The following is a 23,742-nucleotide window of genomic DNA, read 5'->3' on the forward strand; positions in this document are numbered from 1 at the left end:
TGCACAAAAATATCCTTTATACTTAAATAAATGTCACTAGCTCAAAGAATCAAATACAGAATTGAGGTAAAGTATTTATGAAATTTTGCTTAAGATTATTGGTTATTTTATGGTATGACTAGAAGCATTCTCATTGAAAAATGCTGTGAATGAGACATAACTGCCATTGATAGGGTGTCTGTAATGCGAATTATCTGGATAGATTACGCCTATACTTGAGAAAAAAAGTATTGAAAATTTTTCATTGATCCTAAAATGTTAATAAGGAAAGGTTTACTAAGAAACAACATCTTTTTTTACTATTTTTTTTATGTTCGTTTATTTTTGAGAGAACGAGTGTGACCAGGGGAGGTGCAAAGAGAGGGACAGAGGATCTGAAGCAGGCCCCGTACTGAAAACAGAGAGCCTGATGTGGAACTCAAACTCCTGACCTGAGCCGAAGTTAGACACTTAATCGACTGAGCCACCCACATGCCGCAACACATTTTTAAAAAAATTTAATGTTTTTATTTATTTTGGGGACAGAGAGAGACAAAGCATGAGCAGGGGAGGGGCAGAGAGAGAGAGAGAGGGAGACACAGAATCTGAAGCAGGCTCCAGACTCTGAGCTGTATGTCAGCCCGGAGCCCAATGTGGGGCTAGGATTCACAGACTGTGAGATCATGACCTGAGCCGAAGTTGGATCTTAACTGACTGAGCCACCCAGGCACCCCATTTTTTTTTAAATACTGGTTGTGAAGTGAAAATAGGACCACTCTTACAAGTGCCATTTAAACCAGCAAAGTAAATTAAATCTAGGAAGAATTCACATGATTTTAATGGTTTTGTCCTTTTTTGTCCTCTATTACTCTTACATATTCTTTTAGTTTTAGATCATCCCTCGAGACCAGATACAAGCTCATGTATAATAAATTACAGAAAGTTATTTTGGTTGCTGTCAATGTAACCAAATTGGATTAATAATGAAACAAATTAAATCCTCAAATGCCTCCACTGGCAAGGGTAAACCTTTAATTTCCAGAGAGAAATAGGGTTAGCTATGTTAAATACACATAGTCACAGTGATAACCAAATTTGCAAACACTGGGGGGATTCTGCTATTTTGTCGAAGAACCAGCAGCAGACTGATTGAATCAAAATAATACAAACGAATCCATGTGTTGTTGTTTTGTTTTGTTTTCTTGTAAAGCGGTCTCCTGCATCTCTGATGATAACCAGTCGGCAGAAGTGATGAAATGCCTCAAGCAGACAAATGGCATGCCTCCCTTTGTGCAAGAATGCACAGTCCCGTGTCGAGATGACTGCACCTTCACAGTTTGGTCCAAGTTTACACCCTGTTCCACAGATTGTGAAACAACCCGAAGTCGACGGCGACAGCTCACAGGTAGGGTATGGGACAGCTCCTAGGTAGGGCGTACCTTTCATTTCTTAGCTTCGGACAATGGATGTGTTTCTGAACCTGCCACAGAAGACGGAAGCTCCAGAAGGACTAGAAATGTTATCAGGTCTCTGCCTTTCCCAGCCAATTACTGACTTGATGTATCTTCTGTGCCTATGCCTGCCACGTAATATCTACTCATTTTTTGTGAAATGATATGGACCATTCTATAGCTATTAAGTTCCTCTCTATAGGACTTTATAATGTTTACAGTCTTAAATGGCAATATAGCCACAAGCTAGCTTGGAATAGTTAATGACAAAGATTCTGGTATTTTGTCATATCAGAATCTCAGCAAAGTTGATAGCAGTGACTGATGTGTAAAACCCATCAAAGGCAGATCTAACCTGTATCATTCTCTTTTTGCCATTACCTTACAAGCAATTTGACATTTTAAAATGTTAGTAGTGCAAGATAAGTCAAATTACATATATAGGTTCTGCTTTTGTGGTATATTATTTTGGTTCTGTTTGCATCCGTGCAATTTAATGGAAATTAAAGTAATTAATAGTTTAATCAAAGTGCTGGAGCTATTTTTGCCTGTAATATACAAATAATTGATGCAGTATAGCATATTGTACTACTACTCTAGATAAAATCCCAGAATTTCTTGTAGTTGTATTTGCATATCCAGAAAAACTTAATTTAGGTAATGAAGACCCAGAGGAAAAATGCCAAAATAATCACTGGGATAATAAAATTGGTGTTGACATTGAAGAATTAAGCACCGAAGACCATTTGTTCTTAAAAGCAATTTAAGGGCTAATTCTCTTGGTTTCAAATTCCCTTTGTTTGAATGCATTGCTTACAAGATTGTTTTAAATTTAACTCACTCTAATGGATTTACTTAATCGATGAGAGCCTTTAACAGGGTTTTTGCACACAACCCGGGAGCCCATTCATAATGTAGGTGAAATGTATAATCAAATAGAAACAGTCAAGTATGCTGCACTTTGTGCTTTTTTCCTCAAAATTCTGTGCATATATAACTTTATGCGGCATTGCTTGTGTTTCAGAAATGAAAAAATTCTTACAGGGAATATAATGCAGTAGAATGTGTGTGACAGGAATAATTTCAAGTTCAGGTGTAACAGTTTTGAAGGAAAGGATGTTTTTAATTAGTGGCCAGTTTATGTCTCTTTCTTTGTTCTTCAGTGTTTACTGATGGTATTTTATACCTGAAAAATGAAAAAGGGAATATCAAAAATCCCAAGATATTTATTAAACTAGTGAATTTTGTTATAATTTGTCAAAGCTGACAAATTTAAAATAAACTTTTTGTGTAAATATTGGAAAAGCCATTGTATGCTTTTCTGCAAACTCTATCCTAAGAATTAATCCTACCGGGGCGCCTGGGTGGCGCAGTCGGTTGAGCGTCCGACTTCAGCCAGGTCACGATCTCGCGCTCCGTGAGTGAGTTCGAGCCCCGCGTCGGGCTCTGGGCTGATGGCTCAGAGCCTGGAGCCTGTTTCCGATTCTGTGTCTCCCTCTCTCTCTGCCCCTCCCCCGTTCATGCTCTGTCTCTCTCTGTCCCAAAAATAAATAAAAAACGTTGAAAAAAATTAAAAAAAAAATTGGGCAAAATCTGAGTTGGGTCGAATTAAAAAAATCTTTAAAAAAAAAAAAGAATTAATCCTACCAAAAAACTTAAATTTTTTTCTGAATTATTATTAATTATGTTTTTTGCTTGCTAATGGACATTTGTGTGTCTTCATGTCTTGGAAATAACTGGTCAATTTTATGAAACACCTACATTGTAGGGGAAAAAAATCAACAATCATGTATTAGGTGTGTGGGGGGCAGTAGTGAATTGAAATTTGTCACTTCTTAAGACTTATTTTCATTGTTGTGGTAATATGCTTGCATTTTGGTTTCTCATGTAATTTTGTGGTAAACTTAAGTAATCTCTAACATGAGTGGTAGTAAAAGGCATGGGCTTAGACTATAGAACAATGGGAGTCTTGGGGCGCCTGGGTGGCGCAGTCGGTTAAGCGTCCGACTTCAGCCAGGTCACGATCTCGCGGTCCGGGAGTTCGAGCCCCGCGTCGGGCTCTGGGCTGATGGCTCAGAGCCTGGAGCCTGTTTCCGATTCTGTGTCTCCCTCTCTCTCTGTCCCTCCCCCGTTCATGCTCTGTCTCTCTCTGTCCCAAAAATAAATAAAAACGTTGAAAAAAAAATTTAAAAAAAAAAAAAAAAAGAACAATGGGAGTCTCTCTAACACAAACACATGGGAAGCACACAGTAATACTAGTCACTGCATGGAATAATGGGCCATTTAGGGTGTTGTTCTTGTTTTCCATTTTTTTTTTTTTTTCCATTTTTAACAACAGGCCTTGATTCAATATCTGAATGTTCTGGGTGTTGTACCTAAATGGGATCATCCTAGGTTTTAGATTGAATGGTATTTATAGTAGTTGTTTATACAGTGCTGAAAATAATCCATTGAGTAGATTTGTTCAGGTTATTAATATATAAAATAACTTGGTAAATAATATTTAATACATTCTTATAGTTTTATGTCTTGGGGGAACAGGGACAAATTTCCCTCTGACTTAAGTGGGGAAAAATATCTTTATAGTTGTATTAGCGGTAGACTTTTTTGTTATCTTGGGTTTTTTGTGTGTGTGTGTGTGTGTTTTAATTTGTTTTTAAGTACTAACTAGTTCTGAATCCACAAGTTAATGCTAATTGTTTACTATAATGTAATCAAAGTAAAGGACCAGTGATAATTTGTTTCTTATTTTGAGAACCATTTCTGTATGAGTTTTCTCCAATCTTTCTTGAAACAGTGGTGCCACATAATTAAGGATATCCCAAATACAGATATGACATATATTAGTACAGAATGCTTGTTCTGCCAGCAACTTTTGGTTGCCTTGTAGATTAGTATCTTCCTATTCGGTCTTGCTCTCACTTTCTCCTTTTGTCTTCACTTCCTCCCCCACTCTACCACTTTTTAAATCTTACTTTCTTAATGAACAGTTTACTTACGTGTGCTAGGCCTTAGGAATACTACTGGGGAATACATAAGCATCCTACTTAAAGAGCTTCCACTGTGATGGAAGATAGAGAATTTATTACAGTTACAACCCAGTATACCACTTGTGACAATAGCTGCGATATTACTGCTACATTAGTTTCTTAATGCTTCTGTAACAAATTACCACAAATGTAGTGGCTTAAAAAGAACACAGATTTATTCTGAGTTGTATAGGTCTAAAATAAACGTGTGTGTCACCAGACTGAAAACAAAATGTTGGTGGATCTTCATGCCTTTCTGGATGCTCTAGGGGAAATTCCTTTCCTTTTTCTAGCTTCTAGAAGCTGTCCACATTCCTTGGCTCATGACTCTTCTTCTATCTTGAAATTCAGTAACATTGTGTCTCTCTGGCCATTCTGCCTCTGGTTTAGGAAAGATTCTCTGCCCTGTGATTAGGTTGGACCCACACAAATAATCCAGAATAATCTCATCCCAAGGTCAATAATCTTAGTCACATCTACACAGTGCATTTTGCCATCTAAGGTAGCATAATTATAAGAAATAGGATGTGAGCACTCTTGGAAAGGCATAGCTTGTGGTAGGCAGAATAAAAGTACAGAAGAATACTTTTTCCAGGGGTAACTAATACTTTACCCCTGCCACAGAGGAAGTACAAGCAGGCATTAATTAGACCATGGAGAGAGGTTGGAACCGAGAAAAAATTCTGGTATAAGAAATGCAAAGGCCAGAAACCAAGAAGTCATTTCCAGTAACTGAAAGATGCTTGTATTGTCTAGCTTGTAACATGCCCCAGGCAGAGTGGCATCACACAGGCAGGAGGCAGGTGCTAATGGTATCAGATACTTAAGGGCCTTGATGACCATGGCAAGGAGCCTAGAACCATGGTAAGTCACTGAAGACTTTTAAGTAGATGAATGACATGATCAGACTTCCATCTTTGTGAGCTGGTTCTAACTGCAGAGTGGGGAGAAGATGAAAAGGAAAATAAGGTATAAAATATTAGAAGAAGCTGTTGTGATTTAAGCTGGATATCTGGAGATGGGCTAAATATGGGTGGTATTGGTCAGAATGGAAACAATGGACTGATTGAAGAGATACTTAGTCATTTAATATGATCTTTTTCGTTAATCAGATACAGGTAGTCAGGTAGAACAACAGAATTCAAGTCTGACATTTTACGTTTTGACTTGGTCATGTTGGTATACTTGGTAAATGAAGATGGAGAAAGGAAGGCCCTGGTGTGAAAAGCTTGAGGATGGGTTTTGCCAGGTTGAGTTTGGCCTTTAAAGTTCCAGTCTGTGGCTCAGAAGCTTGAGCAAGAAATCTAGAATGGAGATAATAATAAGGAATTTAAGAGCTGTAGATGATTTAAATTCTTTCTGTGGGTGGGGCGCCTGGGTGGCTCAGTTGGTCTGTGCTGACAACTCAGAGCCTGGAGCCTCGGATACCCTCTCCCCTCCCCCTCCCCTCAAAAATGAATAAACATAAAAAAAAAAGTTAAACTCTTTCTGTGGGTGAAGCTAATGGATCAGAAAAGAGAACCTAGTGATTGGTTTCTTTGTATCTCAACCAGTAAATTCTCATGGCCATGATAGAAGCTGTTTCCCAAACTTTTTCTCCCTAAATGCCCCTAATGGTAGAGGAAATGAATATATCCTCCCAGAGAGGTAGTAGCATGCCTGAAATTCCTGCAAGATCATTTCAGGTCCTGCAGGAATCATTATTTATTGTGGTCATAAGCAGCATGTCAGACCATAGAGCCAATCATCCAGCAGCAACTGTAAAATTATATATAAACTATTTGACAATGAGAAAATATCCCATGCATCAGCTTGTAGTAAGCATTTCTAAAATAGCTATAAAGACTGGGAATAAAACCAGTAAGTAAATCAGCCTACTTCATTTTTCTATAGCCTGCCAAGACTCTAGCTGATGACTTATTAATGAGGTAACAAAAGATAATTATTAGATTTATTTGAGAATTTTTAGGAATCCAGTGAAAGTACATTGGCCAGAAAGTGGAAATCAAGTTACAGGCTGACTTGAAACCCCATTAAACATGATTATCAAGTACTCAGAGCAGTGGGAATTGATTCTGCATTCTCATTACTTATAGACAGAATCACAGCTAAAAGGTCCATCAAAGTCAATTGGTAAGGCAAAGTCATATTCTAGAATGCTTGAGTTAAAAAAGTCTCTCAAAGTGGAAGCCATGCCTTTTTCTCGGATTAAATTACCCAATGTTATTGGAACATTCATTTCATTGTGTCAGCATTCGTAAGCTACTTGATGGCAAGGACCAAAATAAGTTCTACTTTGTCTGCCGCACCCGGAGTGACACCTGACCTCGCTCCAGGGCCATTGTACGGGATGGTGTCCTTTCATCCTTTGAATAAATAAACCATTTTCAGAAATGTACTTCAAAGAGAGGGTGTTTATGTTGGTTTCCCTGGAAACCATTAATTCCAAGGAAGACTGAGAGGCGATAATTTGCTTTTATCAACAAGTCACAGGGAAAATCATACTAAATGAATTAACAAAAATTTTCTAGCTGTTGAGTCACTGTAGCAAGCATCTTTTTTTAGTTTCTTTTTTTGGCACTCTCCAACATAAAACGATTTTTAATTTTATTTTTTCCAAAATAATTTGAGTTTCACAGGTGCTTTGGGAATTGCTTTCATTGTCTTAAGATTTGCTTTCATGGCAATAAAGAATCAGGAGGGCAGGGGGAGGCAATAGTGTAAGATTAAATTTTCTAAGAGCTAGTAAAGACAATAATGTGACTTTTTACAAAACAGATATGGAATTAATATAGCAATGTCTCTTTTTGGAACAGGGAAAAGCAGGAAGAAAGAGAAATGCCAGGACTCTGACCTGTACCCTCTCGTGGAAATGGAACCATGCCCTTGTAATGTATTTATATCTCAACCTTATGGAAACTGGTCAGATTGCATTATTCCGGAAGGCAGAAGAGAGTCTCAGCGAGGAGGATTCCGGGTGCAAGGAGAAAGCAAAGAATGTGGAAAAGGAATGCGCTTTCGAGCAATAGCCTGCTCTGATAAAAATGGAAGACCTGTTGACCCCTCATACTGCAGCAGCTCTGGTAAGGAGTACAGATGGGAACATACACAGCCCAGGAGGTGTATCCATGGTCTAGAATTAGTAGCTTTGTTCTTTAAAAATTGTTTTATTTCTCCTTGGTCAATAACACACTACCTTTCATAAAATGCAGGCATTTGGAATGCATAGATCTATATTTTACTGATTATTTGGAATGTGATTACTTTGGATCCTTAACTCCGTCCTTTGGCCACTTGGTTAACTGTGGATGAGTACAGTTGCTCTACTTCACTGAAAAAGCCATATTTAACAAAAAAATACATCTTGGGGTATGTTTTGGTGCTCTGATAATACATCTAGAAAGCAATCAGGCTGTGAATTTCTTCCAAGTTAGTTGACAAAATACCAATTAAAATATTGATTTAAAATGTTTTACCTTGTAATATATAAGTATATCTAAATTAATAGAATAAAACTGTAGGAATAAAACATAGGCAGGCTGGGAGAGTTCTGTGAGCTGTCAGTTAGGAAGAAGACTTTTTTTTTTCATCTTGGGAAAATTTGAAAGATAGGGGTGAATGGGGAAAAGAATGAGAAAGAATGAGATTAAATACAATTGGGGTGAATGTCGATGGGGGGGGTGGCCTGAGACTAATGACTACAATGGAGCCTATGAATTTCATAGTCTAGTTTATGTCTTTTTTTTTTTTTTTTAAGACTAAAATGGTTACGGTTTTTACAGAGAGTATGAAAGAGAAGACATGTTTGACTGGCAAACTCTGGGAGGATAAAAGATTTTGGCCTCTGGGATCAAAGTCTTGTGTTCTAATCAGCTTTCTCAATAATATTAGAAATTGTAAGTTGATTAAGTTCTGACATAGAAGGCAGATAAATGAGAGTTTGTCTTCATTCCCCACGCATTAGCTGTTCTTTAAGATAGGCCCATATCATTATATGAATACAACTTAAAGCTTAATAACTTTTTAATTGGTGAAATCATTGCTCTGCTTCCTGGGGTAATCTATAAAATTTTCTTCAGTGATTTGACTCCTAGAAACATTAAACACATCACAAACAAGTTGTGGATCTGTTTTATGAAAGCCAAACCTGGTTGACTGTAATCTTTGTTTTTCCATTTATGTATATATGCACACACACATGCACACAAACACACACACATAGAGTGTTTTCGGAAAATTACTTTTCCTTTCTCCTATTGAAATGTTTGACTTACAATGTTGTATACATTTAAGGTGTACAACATGTTAAATTCATAGAATTTTATAGGGAGATGATTGCTGTTGCAGTGATAATTGGCATCACTATCACATTACAAAATTATCATTTCTTTTTAGTGGTTGGAATAATTAAGTTCTGGTCTCTTAGCAATTTGATTATAACACAATTATAGGTGTGTATATTCACTATAGGGTGCATTAAATCTCTAGGACCTATTTACTAATTGCAAACTGATATAGCTTAATAACATGTGTCCTATCCCCCAAGCCCAACCCCTCATCTCCTGGTAAACACCATTCTACTGTTTTTACAAGTTTGATTTCTTTACACTACACATAAAACGATATCATACAGTATTTGACTTTCTCTTTCTGAATTAGCTTACTTAGTGTAATGTCTTCAGGGTCAATCCATGTTGTTACAAATGGCAGGATGTCCTTATGGCCAAATCATATTCCCTGATTATATTTATATATATATTATATATTTTATATATATAATATATATAATATATATATTATATATATTATATATAACATATATATTACATATATAATATATATATAAATATAATCAGATATTTATAACATGTAATATGTAACATATAATATGTTATGTATATATATTACATACATATAATAGATACAGCACGTCTTCTTTGTCCATTCATCTGTTAATGGGCACATAGGTTATTTCCATAGCTTGGCTATTGTGAATAATGTGGCAATGAACACAGGAGTATATTTCTTTGATACCCTGTTTTTATTTCCTTTAGGTATGTACCCAGATGTGGGATTCCTATATCCCATAGTAGATCTATTGTTAATATTAGAGTAACTTTAATATTGTTTTCCATAGTGGTTGAACCAATTTCATTCCTACCAACAAGTGTACAAGGGGTCCCTTTTCTCCATATCCTCAACATTGATTATTTCTTCTTGATTATAGCCATTTTACCAGGTATGAGGTGTTATTTTGCTATGGTTTTGAGTTGCATTTCCCTGATTGTTAGTTATGTTGAAAATCTTTTCATCTACCTATTGGCCATTTGGATGTCTTTGAGGGAATGTCTATTTCTCTGCCTGTTTCATAAGTAGATGGAGTGTGTTCTTTGTATATTATAGTGCTGTCTGAAACATGGTTGGCAAAAAGTTTTCTCCCGTTTGCTATGTTGCCATTTCATTTTGTTGACTGCTTCTCTTGCTATGCAGAAGCTTAAGTTTGATATAATCTTATTGGGGTTGCTGCTGTTGTGGTGATAGATCCAAAATCTCATTACCAAAAGCAATGTTAAATAACATCTTCACTATATTTTCTTCTAGGAGTTTCATGGTATCAGGTTGTATATTTAAATCTTTGATATCTTTTATTACATTTTTTAGTGTAAGATAAGAGTCCAGTTTCATTGTTCTGCATGTGTTCAGTTTTTCCAACACTATCTAAAGAGATCATCATTCCCCCATTGGGTGTGCCTTTCTTGTTCAATCTTAGTTGATTGAATATGCATGGATTTTCTTCTGGGCTCTCTATTCTGTTTCATTGGTCCGTGTCTTTTTATGCCAATATTATTCTATTTTTATTATGAGAGATTTGTAGTATGACTTGAAATCACGAGTGTGATAACTCCATCTTTGTTCATCCTCGGGATTGCGTTGTCTATTTGGGGTCCTTGGTGATTCCATTTCTCTCTCTCCATCTTCTGTATATAAAGAATGCTCTCTGGATTTTGATAGAGATGACATTAAATCTATAGAAGACTTTAGGGAGTAAGGACATCTTAACAAAATTCTTCTGATCCTTAAACATGGGTTGTTTTTTTCCATTTGTTGTGTCTACTTCAATTTTTTTCAACTAAGTTTTGTAGTTTTCATCATACAGATCTTTCACTTCCTTGGCAAAATTTATTCCTAGGTATTTTTATTGTTTTGGTGCTGTTGTGAATGGGATAGTTTTATTTATCAGAAGTTTCATTATTACTACATAGTAACATAACTGATTTGGGTTGACATCTGGGTGGCTCAGCTGATTAAGTGTCCCACAATGTGGAGCGTGCTGGGGATTCTCTCTCTTTCCCCCCTCTCTCTCTGCCCCTCTTGTGCTCACTTTCTCTCTCTCGAAATAAATTAAATAAAACTTAAAAAATAACTGATTTTTTTATGTTGTTTTTTTTTTTTTTTTTTTTTTTATCTTGGAACTGTATTGAAATTGCCGAGTAGTTTCAACAGTTTCTTCTTGGTTGAGTCTTTGAGGTTTTCTTCAGTCTAATGCTCTCCCAGCTGAGCTATTTCGGCTGCTTGAGGTTTTCTATATACGAAACAATACCACCTGCAAATTGTGACAATTTTAATTCTTTCTATCCTGTTTGGATGTTTCTTGTTTGGTTGCTTGGGTTTGTGTTTTTGTTTTCTGTTTTGTTCTGTTTAATTGCTACACCTAGGACTTCCAGTACTGTAGTGAACAAGAGAGGTAAGAGAGGACCATCTTGTCTTTTTCCTGTTTCAACATTGAATGTAATGTTAGCTGTGAGTTTACCATATGGGACCTTTATTATGTTGAGGTATGTTTCTTCCACACACAATCTGTTGAGGGTTTATATTGTGAAAGGATGTGATATTTTGACAAATAATTTTTTTGCATTTATTTCAGTGATCATGTGATGTTTGTCTCTCATTCTATTAATGTGATATATTTACTGATTTGTGTATATTGAATCATCCTTGAATTCAAAGGACAGATCATACTTGATCATGGTGTATAATCACCATGTCTTACTCATTGTAGTCTCCTAATATTTTGTTAATTTTTTCATCTATTTTCATGAGTAGTATTCTATAGTACTCTTTTCTTGGAGTGTCTATATCTGACTTTGGTATGAGGGTAACACTGGCCGTAGAGGAAATTGGAAGTGTTTCCTCCTCTTCAATTTTTTTTTGAAGAGTTTGAGAAAAATTGGCATTAAGTCTTTTTTAAATGTTTTGTAGAATTCACCAGTGAAGCCTTCTGTTCCTGGTATTTTTTATGTTGGGAGGGTTTTGATAAATGGTTTAATCCCTTTACTCATTCACTTGTTCACATGTTTGATTCTGTCTTGATAGGTTGTGGGCTTCTAGAAATTAACTTATGTCTGCTAAATTACCTAATCTGTTGGCATGTAATCGTTCACAGTAGCCTCTTATGATTATTTATATATATATATATATATACATTTATATATATATATATATATATATATATATATATATATCTGTTTTGTTTCTAATTTTCAGTCTTTTTTTTTTTTCTTAGCTAAAGGTTTGTTAATTTTGTTTCAAACAGCTCTCCAGGGGCACCTGGATTGCTCAGTCAGTTAAGCGACCAACTTTGGCTCAGGTTGTGATCTCAGGACTTGAGAGTTTGAGCCCCACATCAGGCTCTCTGCTGACAGCTGGGAGCCTAGAGCCTGCTGTAGATTCTGTCTGTCTGTCTCTCTCTATGTCCCTTCCCCGCCCTCTCTAAAATAAACATTAAATAAAAAGAAAGAAACCAGCTCTTAGTTTCATTGATCCTTCTTGTTTTTCCAATCTCTATTTCTTTATTTCCCCTCCTTTCTTATTTCCTTCCTTCTGATATTTTGGGCTTAATTTATTTTTCTAGTTGGTTGAGGTTTTAGGGTAGCTTGAGATCTAACTTCTTAATGTATCCATTTATTGTTATAAACTTTCCTCTCAGAACTACTTTTGTAGGATCCCATGGATTTGATAGGCTGTTTTTTCATTTTTATTAGTTTTAACTTCCTGATTTCCCTTTTGATTTCTTCTTTGACCCATTGCTTGTTCATAAGTTTGTTGTTAAGTTTCAACGTATTTATAAACTTGTTAGATTTTTTTTTTTTATTTCTAGTTTCATAGCAGTGTGGTCAGAAAATATAGTAGGACTTCACTCTTAAATTTTGTTAAGTATTTTGTGTCCTGTTATGTGTTCTATCCTGGATAATGTTTCATGTGCACTTGAGGAAACAATGCATTCTTCTGTTGGGTGGAATAGCCTATATAATCTCAACTCCATTTGGACTAAAATATTGTTCACTTCTAACATTTCCTTGTTTTCTTTTTCTGTTGGGATGATCTATCCACTATTGGCAGTGTGGTATTGAACTCTCCTGCTAATAAATAGTTGTCTATTTCTCTTGTTAGATCTGTTAGTGTTTACTTAACATCAGGTGCTCTAATGATGAATGTGTATACACTTGGGGATGTTAGATCTTATTGATGTATTGACTCCATTATATAATCTTTGTTGTTGCTTTTTTGGGGGCTGAAGTCTGTTTTGTCTAAGTATGGCCATCCCCACTTTCTTTTGGTTCCTACTTGCATGAGATATATTCTTCTTCTGTCCCTTCAAAATTGGAGTGTATGTATGTCTTTAAAGTTGAAATGAGTTTCCTGTAGTCATCATACAGTTAGGTTGCTTTTCTATCCATACAGCCATTCTGTGCCTTTTGATTGATGAATTCAACCCATTTACACTTAAAAGTGATTACTGATATGTAAAGACTTAAAACCACCATCTTATAGTCTGCCTTTGGTTATTTATCTCCAGTGTTCTTGACCGTCTCTTTCTGCCTACCTTTGTAAATTGGTAGTTTTCCACAGTGATACGCTGTCTTCCTTTTTTTTATCTTTACTAATCTACTCCAGATTTTTGCTTTGTGGTTTCCATGAGGCTTACATAAAACATCTCCTAGATAAAACAGTCCATTTTGTGTTCATAATCCCTAATCTCAGGGTTCCTGGGTGGTTCAGTCAGTGAAGTGTCCAACTCTTGATTATGGCTCGGGTCATGACCTACTGGTTCATGAGACTGACCACCACATCAGGCTCTGCACTGACATCACAGATAGTGATTCTCTCCTTTTCTCTCTGCCCCTCCCTGACTCACAAATGTGTACTCTGTCTCTCAAAATACGGAAATAAAGTTAAAAAGAAGTTTATGTTGAAATTCCAGTTAGTTAACACAGTGTCATATTAGTCTCACATGTACAATAGTTATTTTTACATTTCCATATGATATCCAGTGTTCAACACAAGTGCACTCCTTAATTCTCATCATCTACTGAACCCATCCCCCCACCCACCTGAACTCTGGTAACCATCTGTTTGTTCTACACTGTTAAGTCTTTTTCTTGGTCTACCTCTCTTTCCCCCCTTTGCTTGTTTGTTTTGTTTCTTAAATTCCACATGAGTGAAATCATACAGTATTCTCCATTCTCTGACTTCTTTTGCTTAGCATAATATCTCTAACTTCATCCGTGTCCTTGCAAATTGCAAGATTGCATTTTTTATAGCTGTGTAGTAGTGTGTGTGTGTGTGTGTGTGTGTGTGTGTGTGTGTGTGTACCATATCTTCATTATACATTCATCAGTGGACACTTGGGCTCTTCTTTTAATTTGGCTACTGTAGATAATGCTGCTGTAAACATCAGGGTGAATGGATCCCTTTGACTAATATTTTTGTATTCTTTGGGTAAATACCTAGTAATGTGATTGTTGGATTGCAGGGTACATCTATTTTTTAACTTGTTGAGGAGCCTCCATACTCTTTCCCAGAATGGCTGTGCTAGTTTGTGTTGTCCTCAACAGAGCAAGAAAGGTTTTCCTTTCTCCAGGTCCTTGCTAACACTTGTTGTTTCTTGTGTTCTTCTTTGGAGCCATTCTAGTAAGTGTGAGGTGATATCTCCTTATGGTTTTGATTTGCATTTGCCTGATAATCAGTGATGTTGAGCATCTTTTCATATGTCTGTTGGCCATCTCTATGTCTTCTTTGGAGAAATTACCATTCATATCTTCTGCCCAATTTTTAATTACTCATTTTGGTGTGTTGAGTTTTATATCTTTTTATATATTTTGGATTCTAATCCTTTATTGGATAGGTCATTTGCAAATAACTTCTTCAATTCAGTAGGTTGCCTGTTAATTTTATTGATTGTTTCCTTAACTGTGCAGAAGTTTTTTTTTTGTTTTACTTTGTTTTGTTTGATGCAGTGCCAATAGTTTATTTTGCCTTTGGTTTCCCTTGCCTCAGGAGACATAACTAAAATTAAGTTGTTATGGGCAATGCAAAGAAATTATAGCCTGTGTTCTATGGAATTGTTATGGTTTCAGGTCTCACATTTAGGTCTTTGATCCATTTTTGAATTTGTTTTTGTGTATGGTGTAAGTAAGTGGTCCCAGTTTCATTCTTCTGTATGTTGCTGTTGAGTTTTTCCAAAACCATTTGTTGAAGAGACCATCTTTTTTTCCCTCATTGGATATTCTTTCCTGCTCTGTTGGAGCTTAACTGACCACATAATTGTGGGTTCATTTCTGGATTTTCTTTTTGGTTTGATTCATCTGTGTGTGTGTGTGTGTGTGTGTGTGTGTGTGTGTGTGTGTGCGCGCGCGCGCACCTGTACCATACTATTTTGATTACTGCAGCTTTGTCATATAACTTGGTCTGGAATTGTGATACCAGACTTTACTTTTTCAAGATTGCTTTGGCTATTTGGGGTCTTCTGCGGTTCCATAAAAATTTAAGATTGTTCTAGCTCTGTGAAAAATGCTGGTGGTATTTTGATAGGGATTGCATTAGATGTGTAGATTGCTTTGGGTAGTGTAGACTTTTTAACAATATTCTTCCAATCCATGAATATGGAATGACTTTCCCATTCTTAGTGTTCTCTTCAATTTCTTTCAGTGTTTTGTAGTTTATAGAATACAGGTCTTTCACCTCGGTGGTGAGGTTTATTCCTACATACCTTACTATTTTGGGTGCAGCTGTACATGGGATTGATGCCTTAAGTTCTCATTCTGCTGCTTCATTAGCATGTATAGAAATGTGGCACATTTCTGTACATTTTTTTTTATCTTGTGACTGATTTTCTTGATCACTTCTAGAAGTTTTTTGGAGTCTTTCAGGTTTTCTGTATATAGTACATCATCTGCAATTACTGAAAGTTTTACTTCTTGCTGATTTGGATGCTTTTTATTTATTTTTGTCTGATTGCTGTGGCTAGGACTTCCAGTACTATGTTAAATACTAATGGTAAGAGTGGACATCCCTGTCTTGTTCCTGACTGTACAGGAAAAGCTCTTCTTTTTTTTCCCATTGAGAATGATGTTAGCTGTGGGTTTTTCATGTATTTCCATTATTTTGTTGAGGTATGTTCCCTCTAACTCTACATTGTTGAATGTTTTTATCAAGAATGAATATTGTACTTTGTCAAATGTTTTTTTCTGCATTTGGTCATTGGTTTATTTCTGAATGCACTTGTTGACAGATATCTTCTGAGTCCTGTGGAGTAATGTGCCAAGGCACTTTTGTTCTATTATAGATGTCTAATTAGTTATTACAAGGGGAGAAGAGAGAGGTAACTTGCTGTCCTCATACTGATGTCATGTACATGTTGGTTTAGTCATTCATTTGAGAAAAATGTGTATTTTGAACATAGCTATGTATCTGCCCATCTTCTATGATTTGGGTGTACATTTAATGTGAAACAAAGTATTCATGAAGTTAATTGTCTAGTGGGGGATAAAAACAAAACAAAAGGAATTTTAAGTTTTTATTAGCTCTTTGGATGCTGAATATAAAATCTTGACATAAACTTTAGGGAAGTCCTTAAAGTAACATAAACTTGAGATGTGAAGGCTGAGAAAGAAGCAACCATGTGAAAAGTTCATACAAGATCATCAATATATTCTGAAGAGATAAGGTAAGCAAGAAGTTCTTGTAAAAACAAAAAAAGTTTTCTGTTTGAATACAGGGAGTGAGGAGCGAATTTTGTGAAATGAGGTTAAACAAGTAGGCAGAATCTTGTAGGACAAGGAGAGGAGAACAGATATAATTTAAGTGCAATCATAGGTGAGAAGGGGGAGTTAATATAATCCAATTTAAATTTAAAAAAATTAATGGATATGATTGACATACAAGGTGTTTCAGGCATACAGTGTAATGATATAGTATTTGTACATATTGTAAAATTAAACAAAGACACATGGTTAAAATTTTCTTTTTTGGGATTAGAATTTTTAAGATTTTACTTAGAACTTTCAAATATACAATGGAGTATTAACTATGTTGCACATAACATGCTTATGATTTATATGTGTGGAAGTTTGTTCCTTTTTACCCTTTTTATCCACTTCCCATCACGTCCCACTGGCAACCACCAGTCTGTTTCTTATGAGTTCAGTTTTGCTTTTGTTTTTTTGTTTTTGTTTATTTTCCAATTCTGCATATAAGTAAAATCATACAGTATTTTTCTTTCTCTCTGATTTATTTTACTTAGTATAATGCCTTCAAGCTCTATCTATGTTGTTGCAAATTGCAAGATTTCTTTTTTTATATATCTGGATAATAATCTATTATATATTTCTATTGTTTTCTTTAGCTACCGATCCATTGATGGATACTTAGGTTGCTTGGCTATTGGAAATTGTCCTGCAATTAACATGGGGGTACACATATCTTTTGAAGTTTGTGTTCTCTTTTCTTTTTTCCAGGTAAATACCAGAGGTGGAGTTGCTGGATCATGATGTTTCTATTTTTAATTTTCTGAGGACGATTTATACTGTTTGCCACAGTGGCTAACGAAGTTTACTTTCTCCACAACCATGCACATGGGTTCTTTATCTACATCCTCAACAATACTTACTTGTTATATTTTTGATAATAGCCATTCTAAGAGACATGAGGTGATACCTTCTTGTGACTGATTTGCATCTTCCTAAAAAAATTTTTAAATGTTAATTTTTTTGAGAGAGAGAGACAGAAAGAGTGTGAGTCAGGGAGGGGCAGAGAGGGGGAGACAGAATCTGAAGCAGGCTCCAGGCTCTGAGCTGTCAGCAAAGACATGGGTCTTGAACCCATGAACTGTGAGATCGTGACTTGAGCCAAGTCAGATGCTTAACTGACTGAGCCACCCAGGTGCCCCTGGTTTGTATCTTCTTGATGATTAGTGATGTTGAGCATCTTTTCATGTGGCAGTTGGCCATCTATACACCTGAAAAAAGGTCTGTTCAGAACCTCTGCCTGCTTTTTTATCATGTTTTGTTTGTTTTGTTTGTGGTTTGGGGGGGTTTCATTTTGTTGTTTTGCTACTGAGTTGTAGGAGTTCTCTATTTATTTTGGTTATTAGCCCCCGATCAGATACATGATTTGCAAATATATTCTCACATTCTATAGGTTATCTTTTTATCTTGCTGATGGTCTCCTTTGCTTTGTAGAAGGCTTTTTAATTTGATGTAGTGCCAATAGTTTATTTTTTGCTTCTATTGCTTTTGCTTTTTGTGTCAAATCCAAAAAAAAAAAAAAAATCATTGCAAAGACTGATATCTAGAAGCTTACCACCTAGGTTATCTTCCAGGAGTTTCATGGTTACAAGTCTTAGATTAGAGTCTTTATTCCATTTTGATTTCATTTTTGTGTAAGGTACAAGATAGTGGTCCAATTTCATTCTTCTGCATGTGGCTGTCTAGTTTTCCCAACATCATTTATTAGAGACTGTTCTTTCCCCATTGTAAATTCTTGGCTCTTTTGTCATAAATTAATTTGCCATATATTTGTGGGTTTCTTTGTGGGCTCCCTGTGTCGGTTTTTAATGCCAATATCATACTATTGTTACTTGCGTTGTAGCATAATTTGAAATCAATCATGATATCTATAGTTTTGTTCTTAAGATTACTTTGACTATTCGGGGTGTTTGTGGTTCCATAACAATTCTAGGAATTTGTTCTATTTCTTTGAAAAATGCCGTTGGGATTTTTGTAAGAATTAAAATGTATCTGTAGATTCTTTTGATTAATATGGGCACTGTAATACTATTTCTAGCCCATTAGTACTGAATACCTTTCCATTCATTTTTCAGTTTCTTTTATCAGTGTCTTATAGTTTTCAGCGTATAGGTTTTTCACCTCCTTGGTTAAACTTACTGCTAGGCATTTTATTCTTTTGATGTAATTATAAGTGGGATTGTTTTCTTACATTTTTTTGTAGTTCATTAATATATATAAAGAAATACAACTGATATACATATAGATATTCCATTTCTGTATCCCAAAAGCTAACCTAATTCTTTTATTAGTTATTATGATTTTTGTGGGGTCTTAAGAGTTTTCTATATACAAAATCATGTGCCTGCAAATTGTGACAGTTTAGTAGAATTCAACAGTGAAGCCATCTGGTTCTGTACTTTGGTTTGTTGGGAGATTTTGACAACTGATTCTATCTCCTTAACAGTAATGGATCTGTTCAGATTTTCTACTTCATGATTCACTCTTGGTTGTTTGTGTTTCTAGAAATGTATTCATTTCTTATAGGTTCTCCAATTTGTTGGCATACACTTGTTCATAGTAGTCCCTTAAGATCCTTTAGATTTCTGTGATGTCAGTTATGTTTCTCCTTGCATTTCATGTTTCAAATCCTGGCTTTTTCTTGGTGAGTCTAGTTAAAGGTTTGTTAATTTTGTTTATCTTTTCAAAGAAGCAGCTCTGGTTTTCATTGATATCTTCTATTTTCTTTTGAGTCTCTATTTCACTTATTTCTTTTCTGGTCTTTGTTATTTTCTTTTCCCTCTAACTTCAGCCTTCATTGTTCTTTTTCTAAAATCTTGGGGTGTAAAGTTAGATTATTAGATTTTTCTTGTTTTTTAAAGTAGGCATTTACCACTCTGAACTTTGCTCTTAGAACTTCTTAAGCTGCAACTTTTTAAAAATGTGTATTTATTTTGAGAGAGAGCATGTGCTCATGCATGGGCAGTGGAAAAGCAGAGAAAGGATAGAGAGAATCAAGCAGGCTCCTTGCTGTCAGCACAGAGCCCAACATGGGGCTAGATCTCATGAACTGTGAGATCATGACCTGAGTTGAAATCAAGAGTTGGGTGCTTAACTGACTGAACCACCCAGATGTCCCTTGAGCTGAACCTTTTAAGTTTTGGAATGGGTATTTCCATTCTCACTGACGGAGTACTTTTTCATTTCTCTTTATTCCTCCTTTGACCCATTAGTTTTTCAGTTGCATGTTGTTTAATCTTCACATATTTGTTAGTTTTCTGGTTTTCCTGTAATTTATAGTTTTATACTATTGTGGTTAGAAAAATGCTTAATGTGATTTCAATATTCTTTTTTTTTGTAGTTCTGAATATTTTATTTTAGTTTATTTTTTAAAATTTACATCCAAATTAGTTAGCATATAGTGAAACAATGATTTCAGGAGTAGATTCCTTAATGCCCCTTACCCATTTAGCCCATCCCCCCTCCCAAGACCCCTCCAGCAACCCTCAGTTTGTTCTCCATATTTATGAGTCTCTTCTGTTTGGTCCCCCTCCCTGTTTTTATATTATTTTTGTTTCCCTTCCCTTACATTCATCTGTTTTGTCTCTTAAAGTCCTCATATGAGTGAAGTCATAGGATTTTTGTCTTCCTCTGACTAATTTCACTTAGCATAGTACCCTCTAGTTCCATCCATGTAGTTGAAAATAGCAAGATTTCATTCTTTTTGATTGCCGAGTAATACTTCATTTTGTGTGTGTGTGTGTGTGTGTGTACCATATATATATTGGTATACACACACACACACACACACACACACACACACACACACACACCACATCTTCTTTATCCATTCATCCATTGGTGGACATTTGGGCTCTTTCCATACTTTGGCTATTGTTGATAGTCCTGCTGTAAACATGGGGGTGCATGTGTCCCTTCAAAACAGCACACCTGTATCCCTTGGATAAACACCTAGTAGTGCAATTGCTGGGCTGTAGGGTAGTTTTATTTTTAATTTTTTGAGGAACCTCCATACTGTTCTCCAGAGTGGCTACACCAGCTTGCATCCCCACCAGCAGTGTAAAACAGATCCTCTTTCTCCACATCTTGGCCAACATCTGTTGTTGCCTGAGTTGTTAAGGTTAGCCATTCTGACAGGTGTGAGAGGATACCTCATTGTGGTGTTTATTTGTATTTCCCTGATGATGATTGATGTTGAGCATTTTTTCATGTGTCAGTTGACCATCTGGATATCCTCTTTGGAGAAGTGTCTATTCATGTCTTTTGGAAAAATTATTCTAATGTCAGTCATCTTTTTTATATATTACTTTCAATTTTCAAGTTTTTTTTAAGTTTAGAAATACATATTTCAGTTAGAAGAGCATATCCTTAAGAAAAAAGAGACCTAACTGAATCAATTGGCAGAACAATAGCAAAAACTGTTAGAAAATGTAAAAGATTTTCAGCAAATGAAAACCATTCTTTGATGAAGGTTTACCATAGACTCATAGCCTTTATATTTGTGTTAAGATAATTCTACAGTACATAATTCAAAGAGGACTTTTTAAGAAGAATAAGAGACAATACATCATTTTGTCACCTCTAGAAATGAGACACACCCCCATCTATCAAGATGGGGTATTGAACACGGAGGGAAGTTAATAGCACTTATTAATAAAGACAACTTTTTTTGTTTTAATCAGAGATCACTGATTATGAAAAATTCTAATTTCAGCATGTACAAACAAGCATAGAGCAAGGATGTCAATCTAGCTATCCTAGTAACAACAGCAAATACTTTGCCCTTTTAAGCTCTTACATGGGTTTGTCTATCATCTGCATCTCTAAGACATAAATAGGATTCTCTAGGATTATCAGATAAATTTCTTCATGAGGATAATTATTCCTCATGCTGAGGTGTCCAATGTGGACCCTCGTGGTCAATACAGCAATGGGTAACAGAATCTAGTAAATTCTTAATTATATATTCTCCTAGATTCCATAGATGATTCAGATCACAGATCTCAGACAAGTCTATTTGATTTTGAGAGCATCACTATGAGGACTAACTTTAAAATTGTACTTTATTTTTAAAAAATCAAGGAATTTCTCTCTGTGTCCTGTCAGTGATTATTGGTTCCTGTTGAGTCACATCATGGTTTAATACCAAAGGAATAATATATTTCCCAACTTGTGACAGTAAGCTGGAGTTTGGTATTACCTAATTCTTGCAACAAAATAGCATATGCCAAAATTAATATACTTGAGATGAGTTAATTTCAACCAGGTCTCTTATCCCACTGACATTTTGTCTAAGGACAGGACACGAACACACTCCCATAAACTGCTTTCCTCTCCTTCCTGCCTTGCTTTCACCTTTCTTTTAGTTGGTTGTCTGAGAGGAGTTAGAGGAAGACTGGATATGAACAAAAATTAGTCCACTTCATCACTTCCTACTTCCCATACTAGTCCTTATTTTTCTTGATTGTCCACTTCATCAACAACTGAAATATTGTATATTCACTTAAAAATTGCTTGTCTTTCCTACCACTAGATAGTAAAGTTCTAAGAGAAATAGCTGCTTTTTTGTTCTTTTAACTGCATGCATAGCACCAAGAACAGTGCTTGAAATTTAGTGTTAGAAAATTTTAATACAAGACTGAATAATCAAGTCTTTGTAATTCTTAATAATTTTATGTCATATATTTCTCAATCCTCTTATATTGCTATCTAATATTCCCAGTAGTAGATGTTCAAGTATTTTGCCTTGTCTTATCCACCTGACCTCTATCATGACGGAACCATCAGCCATCATATTAAAAGGAAAGTGTGACCATGCCAGTGCTCTGTCTCCACTTTTTCCCAGTTCCTTCACATATCAGCTCCTTAACAGGCCATGACAGAACCCATGATTAGTCTACCTGGAAGGTACTTTCTCCTCCTTTCAGGAGACTCTTGACTCGTTGGGCTAAGACCAAGTGTTGTCTACTCAGAAAGTATTTCCCCTATTCCCACTCCCAGAACACAATGGAGCATCATCTGAAGATTCCTACAATTCCTTATAATTCTTTTTATGCCTATATTTACCATTCATTTTTTTAAAAAATTCTCCATGTAGGTTTCTTTTTTCTCACTAAACTTATAGCTTACTGAAATTCAGAACTGAATCAAGTTCATTTCTTCATCCCCCATGTGGAAGAGTGTCTAGCTCATCATAGGCCATCAGTATAGGTGATGTGACTGTGCGAAAAGACCAGTGTAGACAGGACAAGAGTCAACACAGATAGGCCTTCATAGAGGTTCTGAAGTGTGTATGTGCCTGTGTGCATTTGTGTTCTGATAGCTCTTTGGATAGAACTATGTATAATGAACATAGATCTGTAGAGAAGTCAGCTAATACGAGGTCAAAGACTATAAGAATACCTGGTTCTACTGTTCTACTTTACCCTTGATCTACAGTTGGGTACTAGAGCAAGTGAAGTTATATTGCTGCAGGTGTACAAGCAGTGTTTTAGAAGGAAAAAAAAGTAGTTTTCCAAGTGATCCAGTGATAGCTCTGTACAATTTTAATTCATCAAACTGAAAAGTGAAAGTGTGATCTGTTTTATAGTGGATTCCAGATGAATTATAATTTTAATAGAAAATTAATTATATTAATATTTCATCCAGAAATAACCTAGTTTCAGCTTAACCATTACAGCAATTTTATTAACTTGCTTTCCTATATAAAGAGGTATAGATGGCAGACAAAGCAAAATAAAAAACCTAAACAATCTCTTCGTTATTTAAAGAATGATGTTTCACATATTTGGAGTTACTGAAAAAATGTTTATCTTAAATACATCTAAAAAGTTTATATTTTATGTGTATGTATTGAACTTTAAATTACTGAAAAATTTCCATTAATATTACATGTACACAAGTTTATTTTGCCCAAGCTGAGAGAACATGTTCAGGGACTGAAAATCAGGGGCACCTGGGTGGCTCAGTCAATTAAGCCTCTGAGTTACCCTTAGGTCATGATCTCCCGGTTCTTGAGTTTGAGCCTGGCATCAGGCTCTGTGCTGTCAGCAGAGTCTGCTTATGATCCTCTGTCTGCCTTTCTCTCTGCCCCTCCCTGCTTGCTCTCTTTCTATTTCTCTCTCTTTCTCTCTCCTTCTTTCTCTCCTTCTCTCTCTCTCGGTGTGTCTCTCTCTCGGTGTGTCTCTCTCTCGGTGT

The 23,742-nt window shown here is 35.7% G+C and overlaps 1 protein-coding gene across 2 annotated transcripts in view; it reads left to right on the forward strand.

Moving 5' to 3' along the window:
- THSD7B (thrombospondin type 1 domain containing 7B) overlaps positions 1-23,742 on the forward strand; it is a 1,621,840-nt gene that overhangs the window by 1,373,353 nt on the left and 224,745 nt on the right. For both annotated transcript variants that reach the window (XM_040474954.1, XM_040474955.1), the window contains 2 exons: positions 1,190-1,384; positions 7,276-7,542. In XM_040474954.1, coding sequence (XP_040330888.1) covers positions 1,190-1,384; positions 7,276-7,542 — 462 coding nt within the window. The remainder of the gene's footprint in view (positions 1-1,189; positions 1,385-7,275; positions 7,543-23,742) is intronic.

Source organism: Herpailurus yagouaroundi, unplaced genomic scaffold, assembly GCF_014898765.1.
Source record: "Herpailurus yagouaroundi ecotype Mexico unplaced genomic scaffold, PumYag 140, whole genome shotgun sequence".
In the NCBI taxonomy this organism is placed as follows: Eukaryota; Metazoa; Chordata; class Mammalia; order Carnivora; family Felidae; genus Herpailurus; species Herpailurus yagouaroundi.